We start from the raw sequence: 22376 nt of genomic DNA, 5'->3' as shown, positions 1-22376 counted from the left end.
TCAATAAAAATAAAGAGTTTTATATTTTTTATGACTATCATATATATTAATGGGTGAGTGCTATGTAGTAATTTTAATCTTAATCATTTTATGTGTTGTATCTATGTGCAAATTATTTTTTTGTATCAATTAATTTTTCACTTAAGATTAGAGTAACAATCCTCAAGGTATATATACACGTGTAGTCTGTGTAGAGATGTTAATTGTAACTCAATTTTATAAATATTCAACCAAATTCGACCAACATGATATTGTGGGCTTCTGGCCCATCCTAAAAAAAAAAAAAGATTGCATTACAATTTTGAGAGTATCTAGCAAATCAAGGTCCACACACTTATATGAACCATAGTTTAAAACAACATCGTAAAATTTTATAATTTAAAATAATGTACACTATAAATTAGAATAATGTATTTTATAGATGTATTAAAATGCATAATGTGTTAGAATAATGAAATTTTTAGAAATGTTAACTTAATTTTCCAATCCATTCATCTTCTTCAATGGATAACTACAACACAACAATCTCCTCCATCGCTGTCATTATCGCCATTGTTGCTGCCACCTCTACAAATTTGAGAAAAGGCAACACAACGCTGCCTCCTCATATCTATGAGGTTTGTTTGAATATTTAACTAGTCTAGTTCTTTTGGACTATGAATGGGTAATTAAAATTTGATAATTGAAAGAATATGTGTGATTTACTTACACCATGAATAATAATAATAATTTCAAAGTCAAATGATGGGTCAATTTGAAAGCTTATGACTGCATATGATATTAGCTCATAATCAAAATATATATAGAACTCCATATATTAATATCGCAATTAGGGTCACCTCCTAACCACAATAATAAAACTTTGTTGAATTGTCCATGTAAGAAAACTTCAATTGTAACAATCCCTTTAAATAGCAATTTGGAGATCGACTTGGACTTACGATTCAAAGATGGCGGCCTTGTTTGGTAAAAATTGGCATATACGCTAATTTTGATTTATTTGATCACTATTAATTGTTTGATTCGATTAAGAAATCAATATAAGTGTTTGTAACTTCAAAAAGCTACTCCAAGCAACTTTTTCAATTAGCTTTTTCAGAAAAGAAATTATACCAAATAGCTATCAGCTAACAACTAATTTACCAAACACTTTTTAAAAACAGCTAATGTTATCAACTATTTATATCATCAAATTAATACAATCAGCTAACAGCTAACCGCCATTTACCAAACAGGACCGACATGTTCACACGTCCAATTTGAGGATTTAAGGATGGTTACATGAAAGGCAAGTGATGAGATAAGCTAGTTCATTGAATCAATTTAAACCATCATATATATATATATATATATATATATATTTCATTTACCATGTTATCTTAGCTCATCACTTCAACTTGATAGATATCGATCACCTCCACGATCCTATACTAGTTTCTTGATCGAATCCAAGGTATCAATTTCTTCAATCCAATATAAATTAAATATAATTAATTAATAACATTTTTATCAGTTTGCTAAAAGTAGAATATAATGTAATGGAAATATAATTAATTAATAACATTTTTTATCAGTTTGCTAAAAGTAGAATATAATGTAATGGAAATATAATTAATTAATAACATTTTTTATCAGTTTGCTAAAAGTAGAATATAATGTAATGGCTGGCATGGCCTGCAGGTATACATAAACATTATTTAGCATTATTACACATGTTTTAGACACCATTTAGACATAATAAAACACAATCCACGTGCCATGGAAACAATCCACGTGCCATGGAAACCCAATTCAAAACACATATATCCATATATATAATAATATATTAAGCTGAAACACTATGAAGAACAACGGTCTCAACGGTCAAGCCAGGCCCAAATCCAAACAGCACTCCCCACTCAAGCCCTTCACCTGTGGTGTTAAGCCCTTCCTTTGAGGACGCCTTCCTCATTTCATCCAAAATGAACAACACACATGCACTAGACATGTTCCCATATTCACTCAACACGTGCCTTGTCGCACGAAGTTTCTCCGGCTTGAGCTCTAGCTTTTCTTCCACTTGGTCAAGAATGGCCGGCCCGCCGGGATGAGCGATCCAGAAAAGGGAGTTCCAATCATGAATACCCAGAGGTTGAAACGCCTCGTTTAAGCTTTTCTCAATGTGCTTTGATATGAGCCCAGGAACGTCTTTGAGTAAATGGAAGGTTAGCCCAACTTCCCGGAGGTGCCCATCAATGGCGCCGCCGCTATCCGGGAGGATAGTTTGGGCGGCGGAGACAAGCTGGAATAATGGCCTTTCGAGGTCTGGGTCTGGGTCTGAGCCTATGATCAGCGCGGCGGCCCCGTCCCCGAAAAGGGCCTGTCCCACGAGGCTGTCCAAGTGGGCATCACTGGGGCCACGGAATGTGACCGCGGTGATCTCTGAGCAAACCACCAACACGCGGGCGCCTTTGTTGTTCTCCGCCAGATCCTTGGCTAGGCGGATAACCGTGCCGCCGGCGAAGCAGCCTTGTTGGTACATCATAAACCTCTTCACGGATGGTTGGAGGCCGAGAAGCTTTGTGAGCTGGTAATCTGCGCCGGGCATATCTACACCGCTAGTGGTACAAAACACCAAATGGGTGATCTTAGACTTGGGCTGCCCCCATTCCTTGATAGCCTTCTGGGCTGCTTCTTTCCCAAGTTTTGGTACTTCCACAACCACGATATCTTGCCTGGCATCCAAGGAAGGTGCCATGTATGCACAAATGTTGGGATTTTCTTTCAAGATTTCCTCGGTTAAGTACATATACCGCTTCTTGATCATTGATTTTTCACCTGTATATAGTCAACATTACCCAAATTAGTATAAACACCTCATGCTCATGGAGATCAAATCAACAAACTATTACTAGCTACCAAATGGTGTGTACCGGATAAACCCCGATCCTAACAGCAAAGGACCAAAAGAGGTAAACCAGGTTTTCTACGGCCAATAGACAGCTCCCATTGGACTCAATTTAGGTGGGATTGCCCTCACCACTTGTTTCTTTTAGATTGTATATCATTATCCTAATTGACTAGAAATATATATACACATTCATAACAAGAAAAGTGACATGTTCTCATAAAGAGAAGAAGAGATCAAGAAACTAGAAAAGGGAAAAAAAAAACATATAATTTTACGTACACATGCGTTTGAACTTTTCTTTAAGTTCAACCAGGTGCTCGCTATTGGTGATACGAAAATAATAATCTGGATAGGTGCTCTGATCAACGCAATTCTGGGGAGTAGAGGTTCCAATAGCCATGATGGTGGCCGGACCCTGGGCACGTTGCGCCTTCCGTACCTCCTCGACAGTCACCATTTTGTAGCAGGGAAGGATATCACAGGCCGACCAGAGAACAAATTGTAATTACTTAATTGTTTGAAGAGTACGTAGAATGTGTAGCGGCTAATAAGTGATATTTATAGTCGTAAATCCAAAGTACAGAGAGCTGGGCGGCACGCCGGCACGTGACTTCTTTCCACTGTTAGTTTGGTTACATACTCTGATCTGGCAAATTTCCCACGCTACATTCATTTTCTTACCTAATTTTCTAATTAGATTTCCCAATTACCTCATTAGTCATTTATATGAAACGTTAACTCATTATAAGCCAATAAAATAAAATTACGTCAAAGTATTAAAACAAATCTAATACTTTTGATAGTGAATATATTTGTGTTGGTGTCGTAAATCTAAAATATAAAAAGAAATAATAATGTGTGATATTAATTATTTACTAGTTATATTATATTAATTATAAGATTGCCAAACACCTTGTACTCAGATGACATGTAGTGACCTCTTTCATGTGGGAGGTCATGAGATCTGCCCTGCAGATATTCACCCGAATCTACCTCACATGGATCAAACTTTTTTACGTGATAGTGTGTGTACGTGGTAGGTGTCTTAAAAACTTAAATTCGGAGTGGGTTGGATTGGATTCAAATTTTATGTACAAAATTCGCCTAAAACCCCACCCGACCTACCATATATATATATATATATATATATATATATATATATATATATATAGTAAAATAAGTACTAGTATGTAGTTAATTATAAAAGTTTATAACACTTCTTCTAACCTTTTATTATTTTTAATTATAACCTAACAAGTTTATTTTTAAAAAATTAACAATTTAGTTATTATATTTGGATATTTTTATTATTTTATATTTTAATATAACTAGTGAATTTTATTTTATTATTATGTATAAGTAATTTAAATATTATGTTAAATTCTTTGTAATAATAAGATAATAAGTGGTGGATATTCGTACTAAGCACTTGCACCCAGTGAGGCGGGGGTGAGTTTTGAAAAAGCCCATCCGATATAAATTCGGGATGGAAGTGGATGGAGAAAATATAAGATTGGTCGGGGTGATGGATGTAGCCCTCCCCGATCCACCCGACCCATTGACATCCCTAATCATACTTGATTGTATTAGGGCTACCGACAAGGTATATATAATTTGACCCTGGCAATTTTAGTAAATATTTAAATATCACATGGGATATATGTGTGTGTGTGTGTTATGCAAGTGCTAAATTAGTGATAACATGTTGAATAAATTGATGTAGGATTCAATTGATTTTTTTGTTGATTTAAAGAAGTTAAATGTGCCAAGCTCTTTGTGCACAAATGGCACCTAAGTTGGACTTCCATTTTTAAGTCTATGTGCTTCAGTAGGTTGAAGAAGTAGTTGTGAATAGATCTTTAAATGTGCTAAGCACTTTGTGCACAGATGACACTCAGATTAGACTTCCATCTCTTTGTGCTTCAGTAGGTTGAGGAAGTAGTTGTGAACATATACTATATTGTAATAGAGTAAGTAGCATTAAAAAAAAAAGTTAAATGTATTATTTTATTGACTTAAAATCACTAAATTGATACTTCTTAATTTGTTGAGATATCTTCAATAATTTAAAAAAAAAAAAAAATGTTGAGATGATCGAGATCTTGGTTGCCAGGAAGGAGATCAGACACACGTGAACAGAGAATATAATTTTTGTTGGCTTTTGTCACCATGAAATTTGAATATAATTAGAATACTTGAATTCAAAGATGCAGAAAAGTAGTAAAAAATGATTTTCATTGTGCGATGCACGAAATGAATTTGTTGTAATATATTAAGAATATTTGTATCGATATATAATTATTTAAATTAGAATATCAAATATTATATAATGCAATTAAAGATATGGTTTGGATTATTTATGTGCTTTAATGTTATCATTGTTTGAATTTGAGCAAAATAATTGTTCAAATTAATAGTTAATGTGTATAGGTAAGCATGCGGAGATGTAACTTTAAAGATTGTACTTATCATTGTTTAATATTTTTTTTTAAATTAGACAAACGTACTCGTTCTATAGCAACTTAGTTATAGGAATGAATTACTATATTAATTCATTTGTATGGAAGATATATTTTTTGTCTAGATATATAGCAATTTCGTCATTTAAAAAAAAAAACATAATATCAACGATTCTATTTACACATTATGAAATCTCTTTGTAGACGATATTGGTAGTAGCAACACAATCTTGTCCATCATCGTCTAGACCTAACACCTTCCGTCTATCAGGATGGTGACTCGGGTGAAAATATATAATGGTAGAGTATTTGTCAATTAGCGATCCTTTTATATTTTAAGTCAATTAGTAATATCAAATTCATTTTCTCCCAATTATTTTTTTCTTATTTTTAGTCAATTAGTCCATTAGAATATCATATGCAGTGATATTTTTACCTAATTTTCATTCCATTTTTAATTGATAATGTATAATATTATTATTGAAATATTTTCGTTCCATTTTTAATTTACCTTTACTATTGTTTAAAAAATACATTTACTATTTTTTTTTTGAATGCTACTAGCTCTATTAGATTGTAGTATCTGTTCATATACTTTCTCAAACTACTGAAACACAAAGAGCTAATAACGCCTCAACTGAGGCTCGAACTTACAACCTTCCAAATGGAAGTCCAACCCGGGTACCATTGGACCACATAGTCCTGGTAAATACATTTACTATTTAAGATGTAGAATATTATTATTGAAATATTTTCGTACAATTTTAGTTTCCGTTCCATTTTTAATTAAAATTCAATGATCTAACCATTTATTTTTTCATATTAGTCAATTATGGATCATGTTTTATTTGCAGTCAACTATTAATATTCATTTCTTTTTATATTTTCAGTCAATTAGTAATATCATATTCATTTTTAGCCAATTATTTAAATATTTCATTTTCATTTTTAATTTACCTTTACTTGATGATATAAAATATTATTATTGAAATATTTCCGTTTCATTGTTTAAAATTGTAAAAGATTTATGACATAATTGTGATTTGATGTATTATATTGTGTAATATTATTGTGAAAAATAAAAATGCAATGATCTGACCATTTTCTTTTCCATTTTAGTCAATTATGAATCATTTTTTTTCATTCAATTATTAATATTCATTTCTTTTCCAATTAATTATTTTATTTTTAATTTTTAGTCAATTATTAATATTCATTTCTTTTTCCGATTTACCTAATTTTCATTCCATTTTTAATTCATGATGTGAAATATTATTGTGAAATATTTCTGTTCATTTTTTTTTAAATTACCATTCATTTTTTAATTTACCTTTACTATTTACTATTTGGGCGGGAAATCAAGTAAATAGGATTTTTGTTCTTAATTATAGTATAGATTTTTTAACTCCTCCCGTCCCATTTTATTTGTCCACTTACTATCCATTGGTCAAACCAACTCTTTATTCTTTGTTTATTTTCTTTAATATTTTTACTTATTTTTAAATTTGATTTTTTGTGTTCAATAGTACTTTTAGTGTAGTTTCTAAATATATAAAATTTGCATACTATACTAAACTTAATATTATAAAAAAAATTAGATTAAAAATAACTTCAGTGTAGTTTCAAAATATATAAAATTTGCATACTATACTAAACTTAATATTATAAAAAAAATTAGATTAAAAATAACTTCAGTCAAGTCTCGTTAACCGAACCAGACACATAAAATGGGATGGAATGAGTATTATTGTTGTTCTTTTTTTTTTGGTGTAAATCATATTGTGGTCCGGGTCTTTCTCTATCCGTTTAACGGTCCAAGTCTACCCGGTTCGCTCCGAGAGGCACAAAATTGAAGCTAGCCCAAAGAGAATCGTATCGAACCTAGATTATCCCGAAATTCTCCCCCACAAAGAGAGCTCATTTGCCACTTAAGCTACCCTATTGTGTTTGTATTATTGTTGTTCTAGTTGTTCTTCACTAATTTTATTAATATAATAATTCCTATTAATATAATGTTCTCCTAATTCTAACTCTACAATAACTCCTACAATTAATTATCCTCATTTTTATGGGCATGTCGCTCTCCACCGGCCTTCAAAATATGTTCTCAAGATGTAGGCACAAAAATTAGCATAACTACGACTCAATGATACTGTTTGGTTGGGTTGCCATATGTTGACATAGTATAGACAACTCATGTAATGGTTTGCGTTGCAACAATTTCTTCTACCGTGTGATGCCATGTGTCTTGAAGCATTTTGTGTACCACTTTTAATGGTGTAAAAAAATATAATGATTCTTAAAACAATCGAAGATTGAACAAGTTTAAACTTTTATCCATGCATGATTGCTCAAAATTATTATTGAAAACTGCTACAAACTTGGCAGTTTTTACTGGCTCATCAACAACTAGCAAAATATCAAGATTTAAGAGCTCTTCTATAATTGATGGAGTACTAAGAACATTTTAATGTTTTACTAATTCTATTAATTAATATAATAATTCTTACTATAAAGTTCATCTAATTTTAATTATACATACAATAACTCTCATGATTAATTATTCATATTTCTATGGGCCAATCAAAATTTCAGTGACGAAAGTGATTGATTGGTTGTCCCAATAGTCAACCATAAAACAACAAAATTCTTCCATACTGTTTTTTTTTTTTTTAACGTACGACATCTGCAATCCTCACTACTGGGTGATCAATCTAGATTTGAACCATGACATGCCCATAAATTAAAGTTTGATTCACGAAATTAATGTTAAAATGGCAAATTAAAATGATTCAATGGTTTAACTCTGAAATGATTGCATTCACAATTTTACTATAGTGCTTAGTACAAAAGAAATTGTGGGCACAGGACAACCAGAGTTGTGGTCCTTAATGCCCGCATGGGTTTAGCTCACTGGTTTAGTTCACAGTATTTGAGAGAAGAGATCAAGATTTGAACATTCCTTAGCTTGTACGCACCGATATTTGCATCTGTCTGCTAAACTATTAAGTCACCCGAGGTTGAGGATTCAATCTTTTGGGAGAAGAGTTGTGGTCCTTAGCTTGGTGGATGGTCATGTATCTATCTTTTTTTTTTTTGGGGGGGGGGGGGTCATGCATGTATCTAAACATTAAAGTCTTTTGAATTAATGTTTCCAGCAATTTTCAACTGTCAATAAAGACTGTTAACTAAGTGGTAGATGAATTTTGTGGTGGTGAAGAAAGATCCAAAGGGTGTTACGTGTGAAGATGTATAACAAGGAATCCATGCATTTCCTGCAACTATGACTAATAACCAACGCCGCACCATGCATGCATCCTTATGTTTTTTAGTCAAATCACAATATATCCTGAGTAAAACTTAATTATAGAAGGTGCTTTTAAATCTATATCTTAGACTAATTCTTATTCACATTGGATTGACTCAATTAAGTAGCAAAGTGCTGGTTATTATATTAATTTTTTCTTATGAAATTACGTTTTGAACTTCCCACCTCTCTTAAAAAATGAGAGTGTATGATCACTCACGTCAACAAAGCTAGTATACTTTGATTTGTGTTTGTGAGGGCTTTGAGCTTTGATCTTCTCCATCCGTATGACAATTTTAAATAAAAATATGATGTTTGAATTTTCTATTTATGTCTAACGTACAAACACTGACAAAAATTTGTATGCACTACATAATCCGTTAGTGGAAATATTTCAAAATAATTGATTAATATTTTGTTTAATAATAATGTAAACAATTTTGAATTTTAAACTATGTTTATAATTATTTAAGAATTAATTTTACCAGATGTCGCTTATCTTTCATGACAATTTCAAATTTAATCCTAGACTATAGTTATTAATTATTACGATTTATTCTATATTATAATTCTTACGTTAATATTCTTACTATTACTATTAACACTTAATTACTTTTAGATATTATTTTTACCACTTATATTATTATTATTATTATTATTATTATTATTATATTATTATTATTATTATTATATTATTATTATTATTATTATTATTATTATTATTATTATTATTATTATTATTATTATTATTAGTTTCTTTCAAGTTTTGTTAAAATATAATGGCCATGAGGCACACAATAATAATATAACCATAATTAAATATTCTTGTATTGTATTTTGTGAGGCACAATAATAATATAACAATAATTAAATATTCTTCAATTCTATATTCTTCTAGGATTTCTATTACCATCATTAATTATTCCCTAATTTACCATAATTAAATAATTTGACCAATTAGAGAGAGAGATTATTAAATAATGCATGGAACAATTTTTTAATTAAAAAAATTTAAAAATTCAGTAATAAAACATAAGGTTCTGATAGTTTTTTTCTTAGAAACTATTTAATAAAGCATTTTTTTAGAAATTGGTGGGTCAAACCGCCTACGGCTTGCGGTGGATAGATCTCGAACAAATACGCGATTTCAAAAAAACATTTGTCCAAAACGGACAACCGAGTCAAAAGTTATGTCTTGCCGAACTTTTGACACTTCACAACTTTAACCCATAATTATTGTATGAATGGGAAAGTAGAAATCAATATATTTTATTGGAAAGAGAGATTTTTTAGGAATTGGGCCGGGAAGTTAAAATTTCAGAATTTTGTTTTTATATATAGTATAGAATAGATGTGCAAAGGGAATTGTATTACACTATTTTATAATTTTAGAATAGAATTTTTACCCAGAATTATTGTACGAATGGGAAAGTAGAAATCAATATATTTTATCGGGAAGAGAGATTTTTTAGGAATTGGGCGGGAAGTAAAAATTTCAGGATTTTATTTTTATATATAGTATAGATATACATAAATAAATAAAATATCTAGCTAATGACATTATGGTCTAGTGGCATAAAATGACTCTCTTGAATGGGAGGTCATGAGTTTGAGCCCTGGTGGAGGCGATATTGACTCTTTGTGTTTTAAATAGGTTGAGATAGTATTACCAAAAAAAAAAAAAAAAAAACCTATAATACTAAGTTAGTACTCACCTTTTCAAAAAAAAAAAGTTAAATTAATTATATAATGATTTTAATAAAATTATAATTAAAGAATAGGGAAAGGATAGGATAGATTGATAGGTATAGGTGTATGGTAATGATGATGGAGTCATCAATGTCAGAATTAAATACTAACGGTGTAAGGATAATTTTGTCTAACAATAATGTAGTAGGGATAATTTTGTCTAACAATAATGTAGTAGGGATAATTTTGTCTAACAATAATGTAGTAGGGATAATTTTGTCCAATACAATAAAAGTGTACAATATTTAAAAGTAAAATGTATGCCTTTATTAGCATATATACTAAAACGGACATAAATCAGTGGTATAATATTGATTGAGACTTATTATATTTTTATTTAAATTTAGATAATAATAATAATAATAATAATAATAATAATAATAATAATAATAATTTTTTTCAATTTAACAAGTGACGTGCAAGTGTGCAACTCAAGACTATTAGCCTTCTAATCATACTTGCGCAAATTATGCTGTGCAATCGAATGCACCTTGCAAGGTGCATACAGTTGCAAAACGGCGCCGTTTTAGTTAAAAAAATGCGCGTCCCACTTAAAGAAGAAATCAGGTTCGATTCCCGGTAATAGCATTTTTATATATCCAGAAATTCATAAATATATAACCACAATTTCATAACTATATATCCACAATTTCATAACTATATATCCACAGTGAATGAATGAAGTAAAAATCCACAATGAATGAATGATTGAACTAAAAATCCACAATGAATGAATGAATGAAGTAAAAATCCACAATGAATGAACTAAATATCCACAATATATGATTGAACTAAATATCCACAATGAATGAACTAAATATCTATAAATTCATAACTATATAACCACAATTTCATAACTATATATCCACAATTTCATAATTATATATCCACAATAATGCTATTGCTAAGAGTCGAACCTGATTTTTTTTTTTTTTTAAAGTGAGACACGCGTTTTTAATCAAAACGACGTCGTTTTGAACCGTATGCACCATGCGCATGGTACATTCGGTTGCACAGCATAACTATTGTCATACTTGGACAACCTTTCCTTCAATCAATTCTTCATCCTTCAAGTTGAATTGTACATAATTAACTAATACATACAATTGATAATTTCCCTTTTAAAAAAAAAATGATCATTCATTATATCGGATCGGGTCGAGTTTTTGGATTCTTTTTATTTATATTATTTTTGAATGAGAAGAAGTGTGCATTATGTAAATCTATCCTATCTAACAAAGTACCATAAGAAAGTAAACCAACATAACTAGGTTATACATAATTGCCCAGTTCAAACAAAATAATAATAATAATAATAAATTGTTCATATATAATCGAACTTGAATGAAAGTTGAAACATTGTAATTATTATGGGTGGAATTAATTAAATGGTGATGTGAAGTGGTTTTCCGGCAAGATGGGAGCAATATAATGGTGGTAGGTTTAGAGAGATCGAGTTAGGTAAGGCACACGGCCATTAGTTCTCCACGGAAGAGGGAAGAGCTTTAATTTGCGTAGTGTATGTAGTTGAGGAGGTGACTTTACTATGTCTGCAATTTGAGTTGAAGTGAGAGCCACCCCTTAGAGTTACCAACCCATATACTATACTTGCCAAATCGCCTGCCCATGCAAACAACACTGCTGCCCTTTGCTCCTCCTTTTAAGTCATAAATCTTACTTTAATGATCCGCAATCCTTCCTGTCATGCCTTGCCTTGCCAAATTATTCCGTGGAATCGATGGACCTGAATCCGGGTTCAAAATACACAATTTATATACTGAATGTTCACAATTTTGTAAAAGGTAAATTGTGAACATTTAGTATGTAAATTGTGTATTTTGGACCAAGGTGGACCCTGGCCGTTCATGGTATAACAACTCTATTGCTTTCATATCATATCCTCTTCCTTAAACAATAAACATGCATGTACCCGCATGGACAGCTCAACTGGTCATAGAGGTGAAAGTTTGGAAGAATGATCAGGGATCGAGTTTCACTACAGAGGCAATGTAGTGGTTGTTATTGTTTGGAAAAACTCATTCCCTTATTTTATAAGAGTTTCAGTCTAATCATTCTCATTCCACCCTACTACCAAACATGCAAAATACTTTCACAAAAACATATAACAATTACCAAGTATTTGATACCCATTTTGATTTTGATTCCCATGTGCGAACCAAACACACCCTAAGATATTAATTTAAGAGAATAGTGTAGCGTTGCTCATTTTAAAATTGTTGAGACAAGAGTATAAGGCTGGATGAATTTTGTGAACCAAAGATGTTGATGGCAATTGTCAAATAGATATCTTGTCCAATCTATAATAAAACCGGGCTTTGAGCCCATTGGGTCGATCAAAATAGGTACGGCCCATTTTTTTCGACCCAAATGTACATTTTCCGTTCCATACATGGGCCTAGGGCCTGCTATAGCATTCTCAATTTATATAATTTTCTATGTGCAAATAATAAACTGGTGATACACGTGAAATTTTAGTGTAAGGTCGTGCAATGGCGTTTTGTACTGCGGACTATATTTTTATGCATTTCTTTACACCATAGAAAATAACGACAATTAGTCTAAAGATTTGGTAAACGATATTCATGTTTCAATTTATATAAACATTCATATTCAATTGTATGTGTATAACATGTAAGACACACAATATAACTTTATAAAACACTCAACATTATAACTAAGAGTATTAAACATGGCTTAAGAATCGTGGAAGCAATAATTTTATTTTAGAATCAGATTGTTTAAATTTTTGTGTTAGCTTTAATTCCATTTCATTGGCCCTTTCGTATGTAGGTTTAATTAGTAAGCAATGTCGTTTAATTACTAATGACATTAGGAACCTGCATGTTCGTCATGTTAAAAGATCAGCGAATCAGATAATTCATGTGTTAGCACGAGCAACTGGTTCGATGTCTGAGTTCGTGGAAATCTTTCTCACTGGTTTGTATTTCACATCTATTTGATTAATGCGTATGTTCATTTGGTTTTCAAAAAAAGAATATTAAACAGACAGGTTAGTCAGGAGTCCGATTTGTTTAGATCGAATTATTGTATTGCTCATAGTATAACTAGTTCGATTTATACTATGGACCAGTATTCGAAGGCATAAATAAATTGATTAATATGTCAAATATTTTATAAGTGTGGGGTAAGAAGAATAAAAAATTAATTTCATTAATATTGGAATGCTATCATAAGTAATTGATAATTGGAAAGTGGTTTATAATTTTCATTGCCCACAATCTACCAAATTAATAATTTTTCCTACTTTGATAGTATTTGGAAACCCTTAAAATTTGTAAACCCAAAGAGTCGTGTGCCAACGCCACTTACTGAAGCATTCCTTTCTCTCCCACTGTCTTCCCGGAGGGCTTAGCGTCACCGGCCGCCGCCGCCGCCGCAATGCAAGCCAACTTACTATCCACGGGTACCCTCACACCTGCGCCTACCCACAACTCTTCTGCACCAATCTTTAAGACCCGTTTCTCTCCATGTAGGCCCCGGCAAAGAAAGCCGCCCACTTTCACCATCCAGGCCGTCTCCGCGCCGGAAAAAGTCCCGCCGCCGCCCCAGACCGCTTCTGCCGCCGAGAAGCTCAACAAGTACAGCTCGCGCATCACGGAGCCCAAGTCCCAGGGCGCCTCGCAGGCCGTACTCTATGGGGTGGGCCTCTCGGATGATGATATGCACAAGCCCCAGGTCGGCATTTCATCCGTCTGGTACGAAGGGAACACCTGCAATATGCACTTGCTCAAGCTCGCCGAGGCCGTGAAGGAGGGCGTCGGAGCGGCCGGCATGGTTGGGTTCAGGTTCAATACTATTGGGGTCAGTGATGCCATTTCCATGGGGACCAGAGGGATGTGCTATAGCCTTCAGTCAAGGGACTTGATTGCTGATAGTATTGAGACTGTCATGTCTGCTCAGTGGTACGATGGGAACATATCTATCCCCGGCTGTGACAAAAATGTGAGACTTTTTTCCATTGATTTAAGGTTTTATCAGTTGTTTTTGTTGTCATTGATAAATTTTGTGGCATGTCATAAATGTGGACTTATGCTTGGTTTTTCTGTTTATTAGTTATGGCCCGTGGTTAAGAACTTTTATATGTTTCAGAGGCAGAGGATATGCCTCTCTTTTGACAGAGACATGATTGACTAATCAGTTTTTCAAAAGGGATTTCCTTTTTTAAGTTTGGAATCTTGACTTTGTAGGCACAAGGTTTTGCTATTAGGAGATATATTCATGATTAGTTAATAAAAAATTTGAGATGTTTTGCTCATTTAAGGTAGTACAAGAAAATTACTGACTCAATAAACTGAAAAGAAGTTAAAAGATATATGCTTTGAAGAAAATATGTGAAGCAACTGTACCAAAGATTCCTCATTATTTTATTGTAATTTGTGTAAATAAAGAAGCAGAGGCTTTCACAAATCTTTAAGCTCAATAAAGAAAAATTGTTCAGCTTTTTTTCAACAATAATAATTTATTGCAGAAAATGTATGATGGCCTTTTCTCATTTTCTCTGTTCTATGGTACCATAACCTGGGAATAGTTAACATAATGCACCACAGAACTAAAGAGTTACAATTTCACTTTAATCAATGTTAGTGTATGTGCATTGTTCCATTATCTATGTGTATATTTGGGGATTGTGAGATGGGTAGTTTGTGTATCTCTGTATTATAATTTCAAAATAATAATAAATTTTAAAAACCCCATAAAAGTTGTGATCCCTAACAGCACCATCTTCTTGAATGGAGTGTTATTGCTCAAAGTTGTTACAAGAAAACTCTTGTTTCCTTAATCTTTTTTGTTTTATTCTTTATTTATTTTCTCATAATAATAAAATAATTTCTTAGTCTTAATGTCCTCTTTAGTTTGGTAATGTTGATTTATCAGTGTATCTCGTCTTTGTAATTTTGTAATTTATTGTTATTGCTGTTGCAGATGCCAGGTACAATTATGGCAATGGGGCGGCTGAACAGGCCAAGCATCATGGTTTATGGTGGAACTATCAAGGTCAGATAGCCACCTCTCCTCTCTTGAATGATCTTTTACCTTTTAGGCACCCTTGTTTTTCTACTTGAAAAGAGACTCATTTTGTTCATTTTCTAAATTTCTGCTGTTGAAAGCTATTATATTATCATGGCGGATAAAGCAGCACTTCCCTCCAATATCTTTAGCCAGTTTTACTTTTATCCACAGAAAATTTTGTCAAGTAAAAATGCTTTTTCTTATCCCCATATCATTTTCATTAAAAAAATGAATAGGAGAAAAGTGGAAGAATAAACTTTCATTGACAGAACTCCCCTGTATCCATGAATTCATCCCGTGAATTTAAGAGATTGAGCAATAGAAAGAATCAGACAGTATGAATAAAAGACATGAATAATTATGAATCTAGTGGATTTGAGCAAATAAGTATATACTGGATGCTTGTGCCTTGTGCTCATGTGTACATGTGGAATTTATAAGTTAGAATGAATCAATGAATGTAGTTAAGAAAGTAATATATTTGTTTAGTGCAAAATGAACCTTGGGGTCCTCTATACCCACAGTTGCATCCACTCATCAAGTCAATATTCAATTAGTGTGCATTATGACATAGCTTATACTTGACATAAGATTTTTGGGGATCTCTAATACATGTAGAAATTATCATTCTCCTTAAGTTCAAATGTCTCTTTGTATAAGATGCATGATGCATCTAACACGTGTCTATCAAATCACATAACTTTTTGCTACGTTTATTATTTTATTTATTGCTAAACCTTAATATCTGATTCCATGTGCAGCCCGGTCATTTTCAAGGACACACATTTGACATAGTCTCTGCCTTCCAGGTGAAAACATACGGGGCTACAAGTGCAATGCCACCACCCCCACCCCCACCCCTCTCTCTCTCTCTCTCTCCCCCTGTTCTCTCTTCTCCTTCTGCTTTGCCATTGCATTGTTAATGAAGTATTCTTCTGATCCGTCATTATAGGTTTATGGAGAATATGTAAGTGGTTCTGTTAGTGATGAACAGAGGATGAATGTAATTCGCACTTCATGCCCTGGAGCTGGGGCCTGTGGTGGAATGTATACAGCAAATACTATGGCATCTGCTATTGAGACAATGGGGATGTCCCTTCCTTATAGGTACAAAAGAAGTGATTATATCTGTTTGCATAGTGATATATTTCAAAAAAGCTCAATTATGTGGAAAAGATATGGAGTTTGGATGAGTTCATTAGTGAGATTGCTCCATGTAACATCATTAATTAGATATAAACCATGAGGCCCACATTATTCCTTGGTCGATATATTAACCAAGTTGCACTTTGTACTTCTTCCACCTTGATCAGCAAACCCTAATGGCCTAATCTTATCAGTTTGACAATGCTGTCCAATATTTAATTAGTTAAGTTACATGTTTGATGCTGATTTTCTCAGAACCATCTCCATTTTTGTTTTTACAAATCTCTCTCAACCCACTGACCATTTTGCTTCACAACTAGCATCCTTAAAACAGTCTCAAATTGCCTCCTTTTCCCCATTTTCAGCCTATTGTTTATTGGTATTAAGAACTAGGTTCACAGAAAACTGCATACCATCACCAGTTTATCATTCTTGTTCTTCTCACCTTCCAGGTTTAACCAAGTATAGTGTAAGCACTCCTGAAATACACATAGACAATAATATGATCAGCAAAACTGTTGCCTTATCTGAGTCATTGCTAACATTTGAACCCCTCCTTCCTCCCCCTTCCCTCTGTGGTTTTCAAAAGCTCTTCCACACCAGCTGAAGATCCTCTGAAGTTGGATGAGTGCCGCCTTGCTGGCAAGTATCTTTTGGATTTACTAAAGATGGACTTGAAACCCCGTGACATCATTACTCCAAAATCACTGCGAAATGCTATGGTAATGGTCATGGCACTAGGTGGATCAACTAATGCTGTTCTACATTTAATTGCTATTGCAAGGTGAGTAAAGATAATTATGATTATTTTTCACTGATAGATAGGAAACTCATTGTTAGAACCTTGACAGGTCTGTTGGGTTGCAACTACATCTTGATGATTTCCAAAAGGTCAGTGATGAGGTTCCTTTCCTAGCAGATTTGAAACCTAGTGGAAAATACGTCATGGAGGATTTGCACAAGGTATATGCATTAATATTTGCACGGTTATCTTATCACTTTGAATTGTATTAGTTCACTGCCATTTACTTTGCTGAATTGATGAAACACTGTTTCATAGATTGGAGGCACACCTGCTGTCATTCGCTACCTATTGGAGCTTGGGTTGTTAGATGGTGATTGCATTACTGGTAATAATTTCTTGACTTTTATTGTTAAATATCACAATATTTGGTTGTGTACCATGTAAGATGCTTATTCTGGTAAGTTCTTTAATTTGTAGTCACAGGAAAGACCCTAGGTGAAAATGCAAAGCTATTCCCTTCTTTGGCAGAAGGTCAGGTAGGCCCCATCCAATCTTAATGTGCTTCAATGATGTAATTTGTTACTTCTTTGGGTTTGCTGCTACTTGATATTTGAGGATGAGACACATTTCTTTCTTTTGTATTTTTTTTTCTAGCAAATTATAAGACCTTTGTCTAACCCCATCAAAGAAACTGGTCACATTCAAATATTGTATGGCAATCTTGCACCGGAGGGCTCTGTTGCAAAAATAACTGGAAAGGAAGGACTGTTTTTCTCAGGTGAGTATTTTTTATGTTATAATTAAATGTTTCTTGTGTGCACATGTAGAATCTTGTTTTCTTACTTTCATCAGTTTGAAGGTTTTTTTTTTGGGCTTTAGTTAATTATTGTAAAAATTTGTCCTCTAGGTCCTGCTCTTGTTTTTGAAGGAGAAGAGTCCATGATTGCAGCTATCTCAGAAGATCCAATGAGTTTTAAGGTGAGAGATTCATGTATTTTTTGTTCAGTTGGAATGTTGGATGGAATATCCAGTTTATTGCCACTTTGCAAAAAGTGTTACCGTGTTGGAACTCTTGTTACTGAGAGCTGGTCAATTCATCTTCATGGAGCTACTTATTGCAGGGGAAAGTAGTAGTGATTAGAGGGGAGGGTCCTAAGGGGGGACCAGGCATGCCTGAGATGCTGACACCAACCAGTGCAATAATGGGAGCCGGTCTAGGAAAGGTATGATCTGCTTAGGCTGAGCTTTGATGGTTTACTATTTGTTCATTGATTTCTCGTTCGTATTCTCATTATGATGAATATACATCGATTATATCTCTTGGGCTGTGTTTGCTTTTGTTTGTGTGTGTGTGTTGGGGCGGGTGGGTTTGAACAAGCGTACTATGATGTACTTGTTTGGCCTAGTCAGTCGGGCTAAACACAAAAGATAAATTTGGTTTTTAAGGCTGGATGAGGCTAAAAAGTCTCTTTTTTCAAGAAGTTCCAAAGTTGGGACTGTTCAAGAAAATATCTTTTTCAAGAAATTCAAATTGGGCCAAACAAGCACGTTATCTATTTTGCTCGGTCGATTCTTCCTCGCACCTCTTAGCTAAAGTTGCATTGGCCAAAATTTGTGATACGCGTTTTCCTGCTTTTCTTCATTAATACCGTATATAAAAATTGCAGGATGTTGCATTGCTTACGGATGGAAGATTTTCTGGAGGTTCCCATGGATATGTTGTTGGACACATATGTCCCGAGGCGCAGGTGTGTTACTTTATGAATCAATTTGAAAAATTAATTCTTTTCCGTTGTAATATTCTCGTTTCTAATGTCTTATGTGGGGGGCTGGCTGCATTGAAGTACTTATTACTTGAGAATAATGTGAAATCCAAAAATTTGCAGGAAGGTGGTCCAATTGGTCTTGTTCGAAATGGAGACATAATTACCGTAGACATTCAGAAAAAGAGGATGGACGTCCATTTAACAGATGAGGAATTGGAAGAGCGACGGAAGAATTGGAGCCCCCCTCCCTACAAGGCAGACAAAGGGGTTCTTTACAAGGTACATAAACTATGGCTCAAAATGAAGATCTATGGCTATTGTTTATTATTATTATTATTATTTTTTCTATAACTATTGTAACGCCATTTCTTCATTGGCTTCTTAAATTTCAGTACATAAAAAACGTGCAGTCTGCATCAACAGGATGCGTGACTGATGAGTAGAGGCGCGGTTTATATTCGGTGCGTAGTAAAACAATGAACCCCCGAGTCGTTAGAGGATTTGAGTGAGGCGTTTGTGCGGCTTATTTAGGCCTCCATGATCCATAGAGGGTTACGATCATCTCGTGCAATTGATGTAATGGCTTGTTCTGGAATTGCAGAACCTGAATCTTGTTTCATCTTTGATGTTATGTAATGTTTTTTTGTTTTGTTTTGTTTTTTTTTCAAGGGTAATAAACACAATCACTGTCGCAATTGTTTTATGCCAAAGACAATATTCTTTCTTCTTCTTTTAGCTGTTGTTTCAAGAATTTTTCTTCGTTTCTCTTAGGATGTTTCATAAGTAGGAAAGTTTAAATTTCCGAGAAATTTATTTTCATGTCTGGTGCAACATTTTTATTTAGGGGATTCGGGTCAATGAAAATTTTATTTCATGATACCAAGGAAAGTAAGAATTCTATTTCATGATATCAAGGAAAGTAAATCTTGACAGAGATATGATTTGTTTTTTTTTAAAAAAAAAAAAAAAACCCTTCATAGAAAACTTTAAATGAATTAAATATTTTAATTATTTTTTTGAAGCATCGTGTTTGCACCTATTACTAGTCATTTGGATTGATAATCGGATTGTCATTACATTACAAGGTACTTGGCTCTAATTTTTTATTTATTTATTTTTTTTTTAGAGAAAAGGGTCAAATAAGCTCTTATATTTTTAATACATTTTAACATATTCGTAGTAGATGTTTAACAATTATGTTGGGTAATTTCTCGTTGGTAAACCCTAATAATAATCACACGAAAAAAGAATTACTATTTTATGAAGAAAAGAGGAAGGAAAAGATGATGATATAGGCTCGTGTTTGGAGTCGGGTTTTGAGCACGAGTTTGAACGAATCGTTCTTTTCCTTAAAACCTTATTTGTTACCTCCACAAGTGCTAGAAGCGTTGTAGTATAGATTTCCAGGATAAAACATGCTACGATTCAACGTTTGGGCACCCAAACTTTGAACCCGGCGAACAAGAGCAAAGCTTAGAACACAGTAGGCTAAGGAGTAGAAGCAGAGATTTTGGAGCTAAAAATATTATTTCGTTGTTGTGTAAAATTCTGCTGCTACTACTTATATAGGAGAATGTGGTGTAAATAGCATTTACTTTGACATTTAAAACTGCTATTATTTCAGCTATTAGCATTTATATATGAATACAAGATAATATAAGAGATTCATTATAATTGTCACTAAACTTTTTTAAAATAGTAATCAAGTATTTTTGTTACAAAAGGTTTTAATATATTTAATGAATGCACATACAAGATCAATGAATGAATCAATGGTACCAATCCTTTAGGTGTTTTCCTCAGTATTCATATAGTTCAACCATTATTGTTGAATGAATTATTATGGATAAAGAAAATTCATAATTTAAGGAATTTTGATGAAGTAGTAAAAATTTAAATTTTTTTAATATAATGTAACCCAATGATATTGGACGGTTGGTAAATATGATGTAACCTAAAGATCAAAATGTTAAAGAAAGTGTTTGGTTATTCAACATTTTGGAGCAACAACTTGTTCAAACCACTGAAAATACAAACACTGCAATTTACAATATTTTCATTTAGCATTTTGGAGAGTGATTTCCCCAAAACACTCCACTATTTAAAAAAATGTTTACTATAGAACCGTTTCGACTTCTTGAATAACAAGAACCAATTTAGCTGGCTCATTGCTTGCCCATCAACGGATGAGCAAACTTAATTTTTAAATTGGAGCCTTGAGGCTCCTCAAGGCTCCCATGCGGTGGGAAAAGTGACAAAACTAACGAGGGCCGGACGTTCGGCTCTCCATATGTTTTTTTTATTTCTTTTATTAAATTGTTATTATTATTATTATTATTATTATTATTATTATTATTATTATTATTATTATTATTATTATTATTATTATTATTATACCTTTTAGGTCATTTTACATGTTAATCTAAACAGTTAATTTTTTTAAATATCTTTTTACCAACCGCTGATATAATTCACTGGTCAAACCCGCTAATATAATTCGCTATTTGCTAACTGCTAACGCTAACCGCTAACTGCTGATTGCCAAACAAGGACATTGCGAGGTAGTTTCTCCATTCAATTTTTGTCAACAAATCCCCCAAGTAGTTAATATAATTCGCTTAATTATATTTTTATTTTTATTTTTTCATGATATTAATAAAATACTTGGTGAATAAATATATAACATTGTTTTGTATTATAACTTTGATATTTAATTAAAAAATAGTGTAAAAAAAGATAATAGACAATGACCATGTTTGGTAACAGACGTTATGCCATGGAACCGTGTTCACCATTCATGGTGAACACGGTTCCAACGGTGTTAGTACACCGTTATCTTTTTTTTTTTTTTTAATTAATTATGTGACTGCCTACACATTCACTTTGGAACCATGTCTACACATTCACTTTGGAACCATGAGATTATGAATTTTCTGTTAGAAGATTATGAATTTTCTGTTATGAGATTATGAATTTTCAGTTATGAGATTATGAATTTTCTGTTATGCGATTATGAATTTTCTGTTATGAGATTATGAATTTTCATTACATTCATAATTTCGGACATTCATAAATTATGAATTCATGCCTGCACATTCACTTTGGAACCATGCCTGCATATTCCCGTCCGAAATCACGGACATTCATAAATTATGAATCCATGCCTGCACATTCACTTTGGAACCATGCCTACACATTCACTTTGGAACCATGAGATTATGAACTTTCTGTTATAAGATTATGAATTTTCTGTTATGAGATT

The 22376-nt window shown here is 32.9% G+C and overlaps 2 protein-coding genes across 2 annotated transcripts; one reads left to right on the top strand and one right to left on the bottom strand.

Moving 5' to 3' along the window:
• Window positions 1-1654: 1654 nt before the first annotated feature.
• On the bottom strand, window positions 1655-3433 carry LOC109161594 (chalcone synthase E). Its single transcript, XM_019310063.1, has 2 exons — window positions 3170-3433; window positions 1655-2817 (listed from the first exon to the last, which is right to left on the bottom strand). The coding sequence occupies exons 1-2, from the start codon at window positions 3345-3347 to the stop codon at window positions 1826-1828; spliced, it is 1170 nt and encodes a 389-aa protein (XP_019165608.1). The 5' UTR covers window positions 3348-3433; the 3' UTR covers window positions 1655-1825.
• A 10276-nt stretch (window positions 3434-13709) lies between these two features.
• On the top strand, window positions 13710-19849 carry LOC109161947 (dihydroxy-acid dehydratase, chloroplastic). Its single transcript, XM_019310532.1, has 14 exons — window positions 13710-14389; window positions 15371-15442; window positions 16219-16266; window positions 16410-16564; window positions 17193-17387; window positions 17455-17566; window positions 17664-17733; window positions 17826-17884; window positions 18003-18126; window positions 18256-18326; window positions 18470-18571; window positions 19016-19096; window positions 19235-19393; window positions 19507-19849. Exons 1-14 carry the CDS (start codon window positions 13826-13828, stop codon window positions 19555-19557), a joined length of 1863 nt encoding a protein of 620 aa, XP_019166077.1. The 5' UTR covers window positions 13710-13825; the 3' UTR covers window positions 19558-19849.
• Window positions 19850-22376: the final 2527 nt, after the last annotated feature.

The sequence above is a fragment of the Ipomoea nil genome, unplaced genomic scaffold (assembly GCF_001879475.1).
Source record: "Ipomoea nil cultivar Tokyo-kokei standard unplaced genomic scaffold, Asagao_1.1 scaffold2926, whole genome shotgun sequence".
Classification (NCBI taxonomy): domain Eukaryota; kingdom Viridiplantae; phylum Streptophyta; class Magnoliopsida; order Solanales; family Convolvulaceae; genus Ipomoea; species Ipomoea nil.
The sequence above is the reverse complement of the archived record's forward strand: the minus strand, read 5'-3'. Positions and strand labels throughout refer to the sequence as shown.

Bases quoted from the DNA above. Each gene is read 5' to 3' on its own strand.
- LOC109161947 (XM_019310532.1), top strand. From the start codon at position 13,826: ATGCAAGCCAACTTACTATCCACGGGTACCCTCACACCTGCGCCTACC. The intron at 17,388-17,454 runs GTGAGTAAAGAT...GAACCTTGACAG, and splicing joins CATTTAATTGCTATTGCAAG to GTCTGTTGGGTTGCAACTAC. The intron at 17,567-17,663 runs GTATATGCATTA...ACTGTTTCATAG, and splicing joins TCATGGAGGATTTGCACAAG to ATTGGAGGCACACCTGCTGT.
- LOC109161594 (XM_019310063.1), bottom strand. From the start codon at position 3,347: ATGGTGACTGTCGAGGAGGTACGGAAGGCGCAACGTGCCCAGGGTCCG. The intron at 2,818-3,169 runs GTACGTAAAATT...GACTATATACAG, and splicing joins AGAAAAGTTCAAACGCATGT to GTGAAAAATCAATGATCAAG.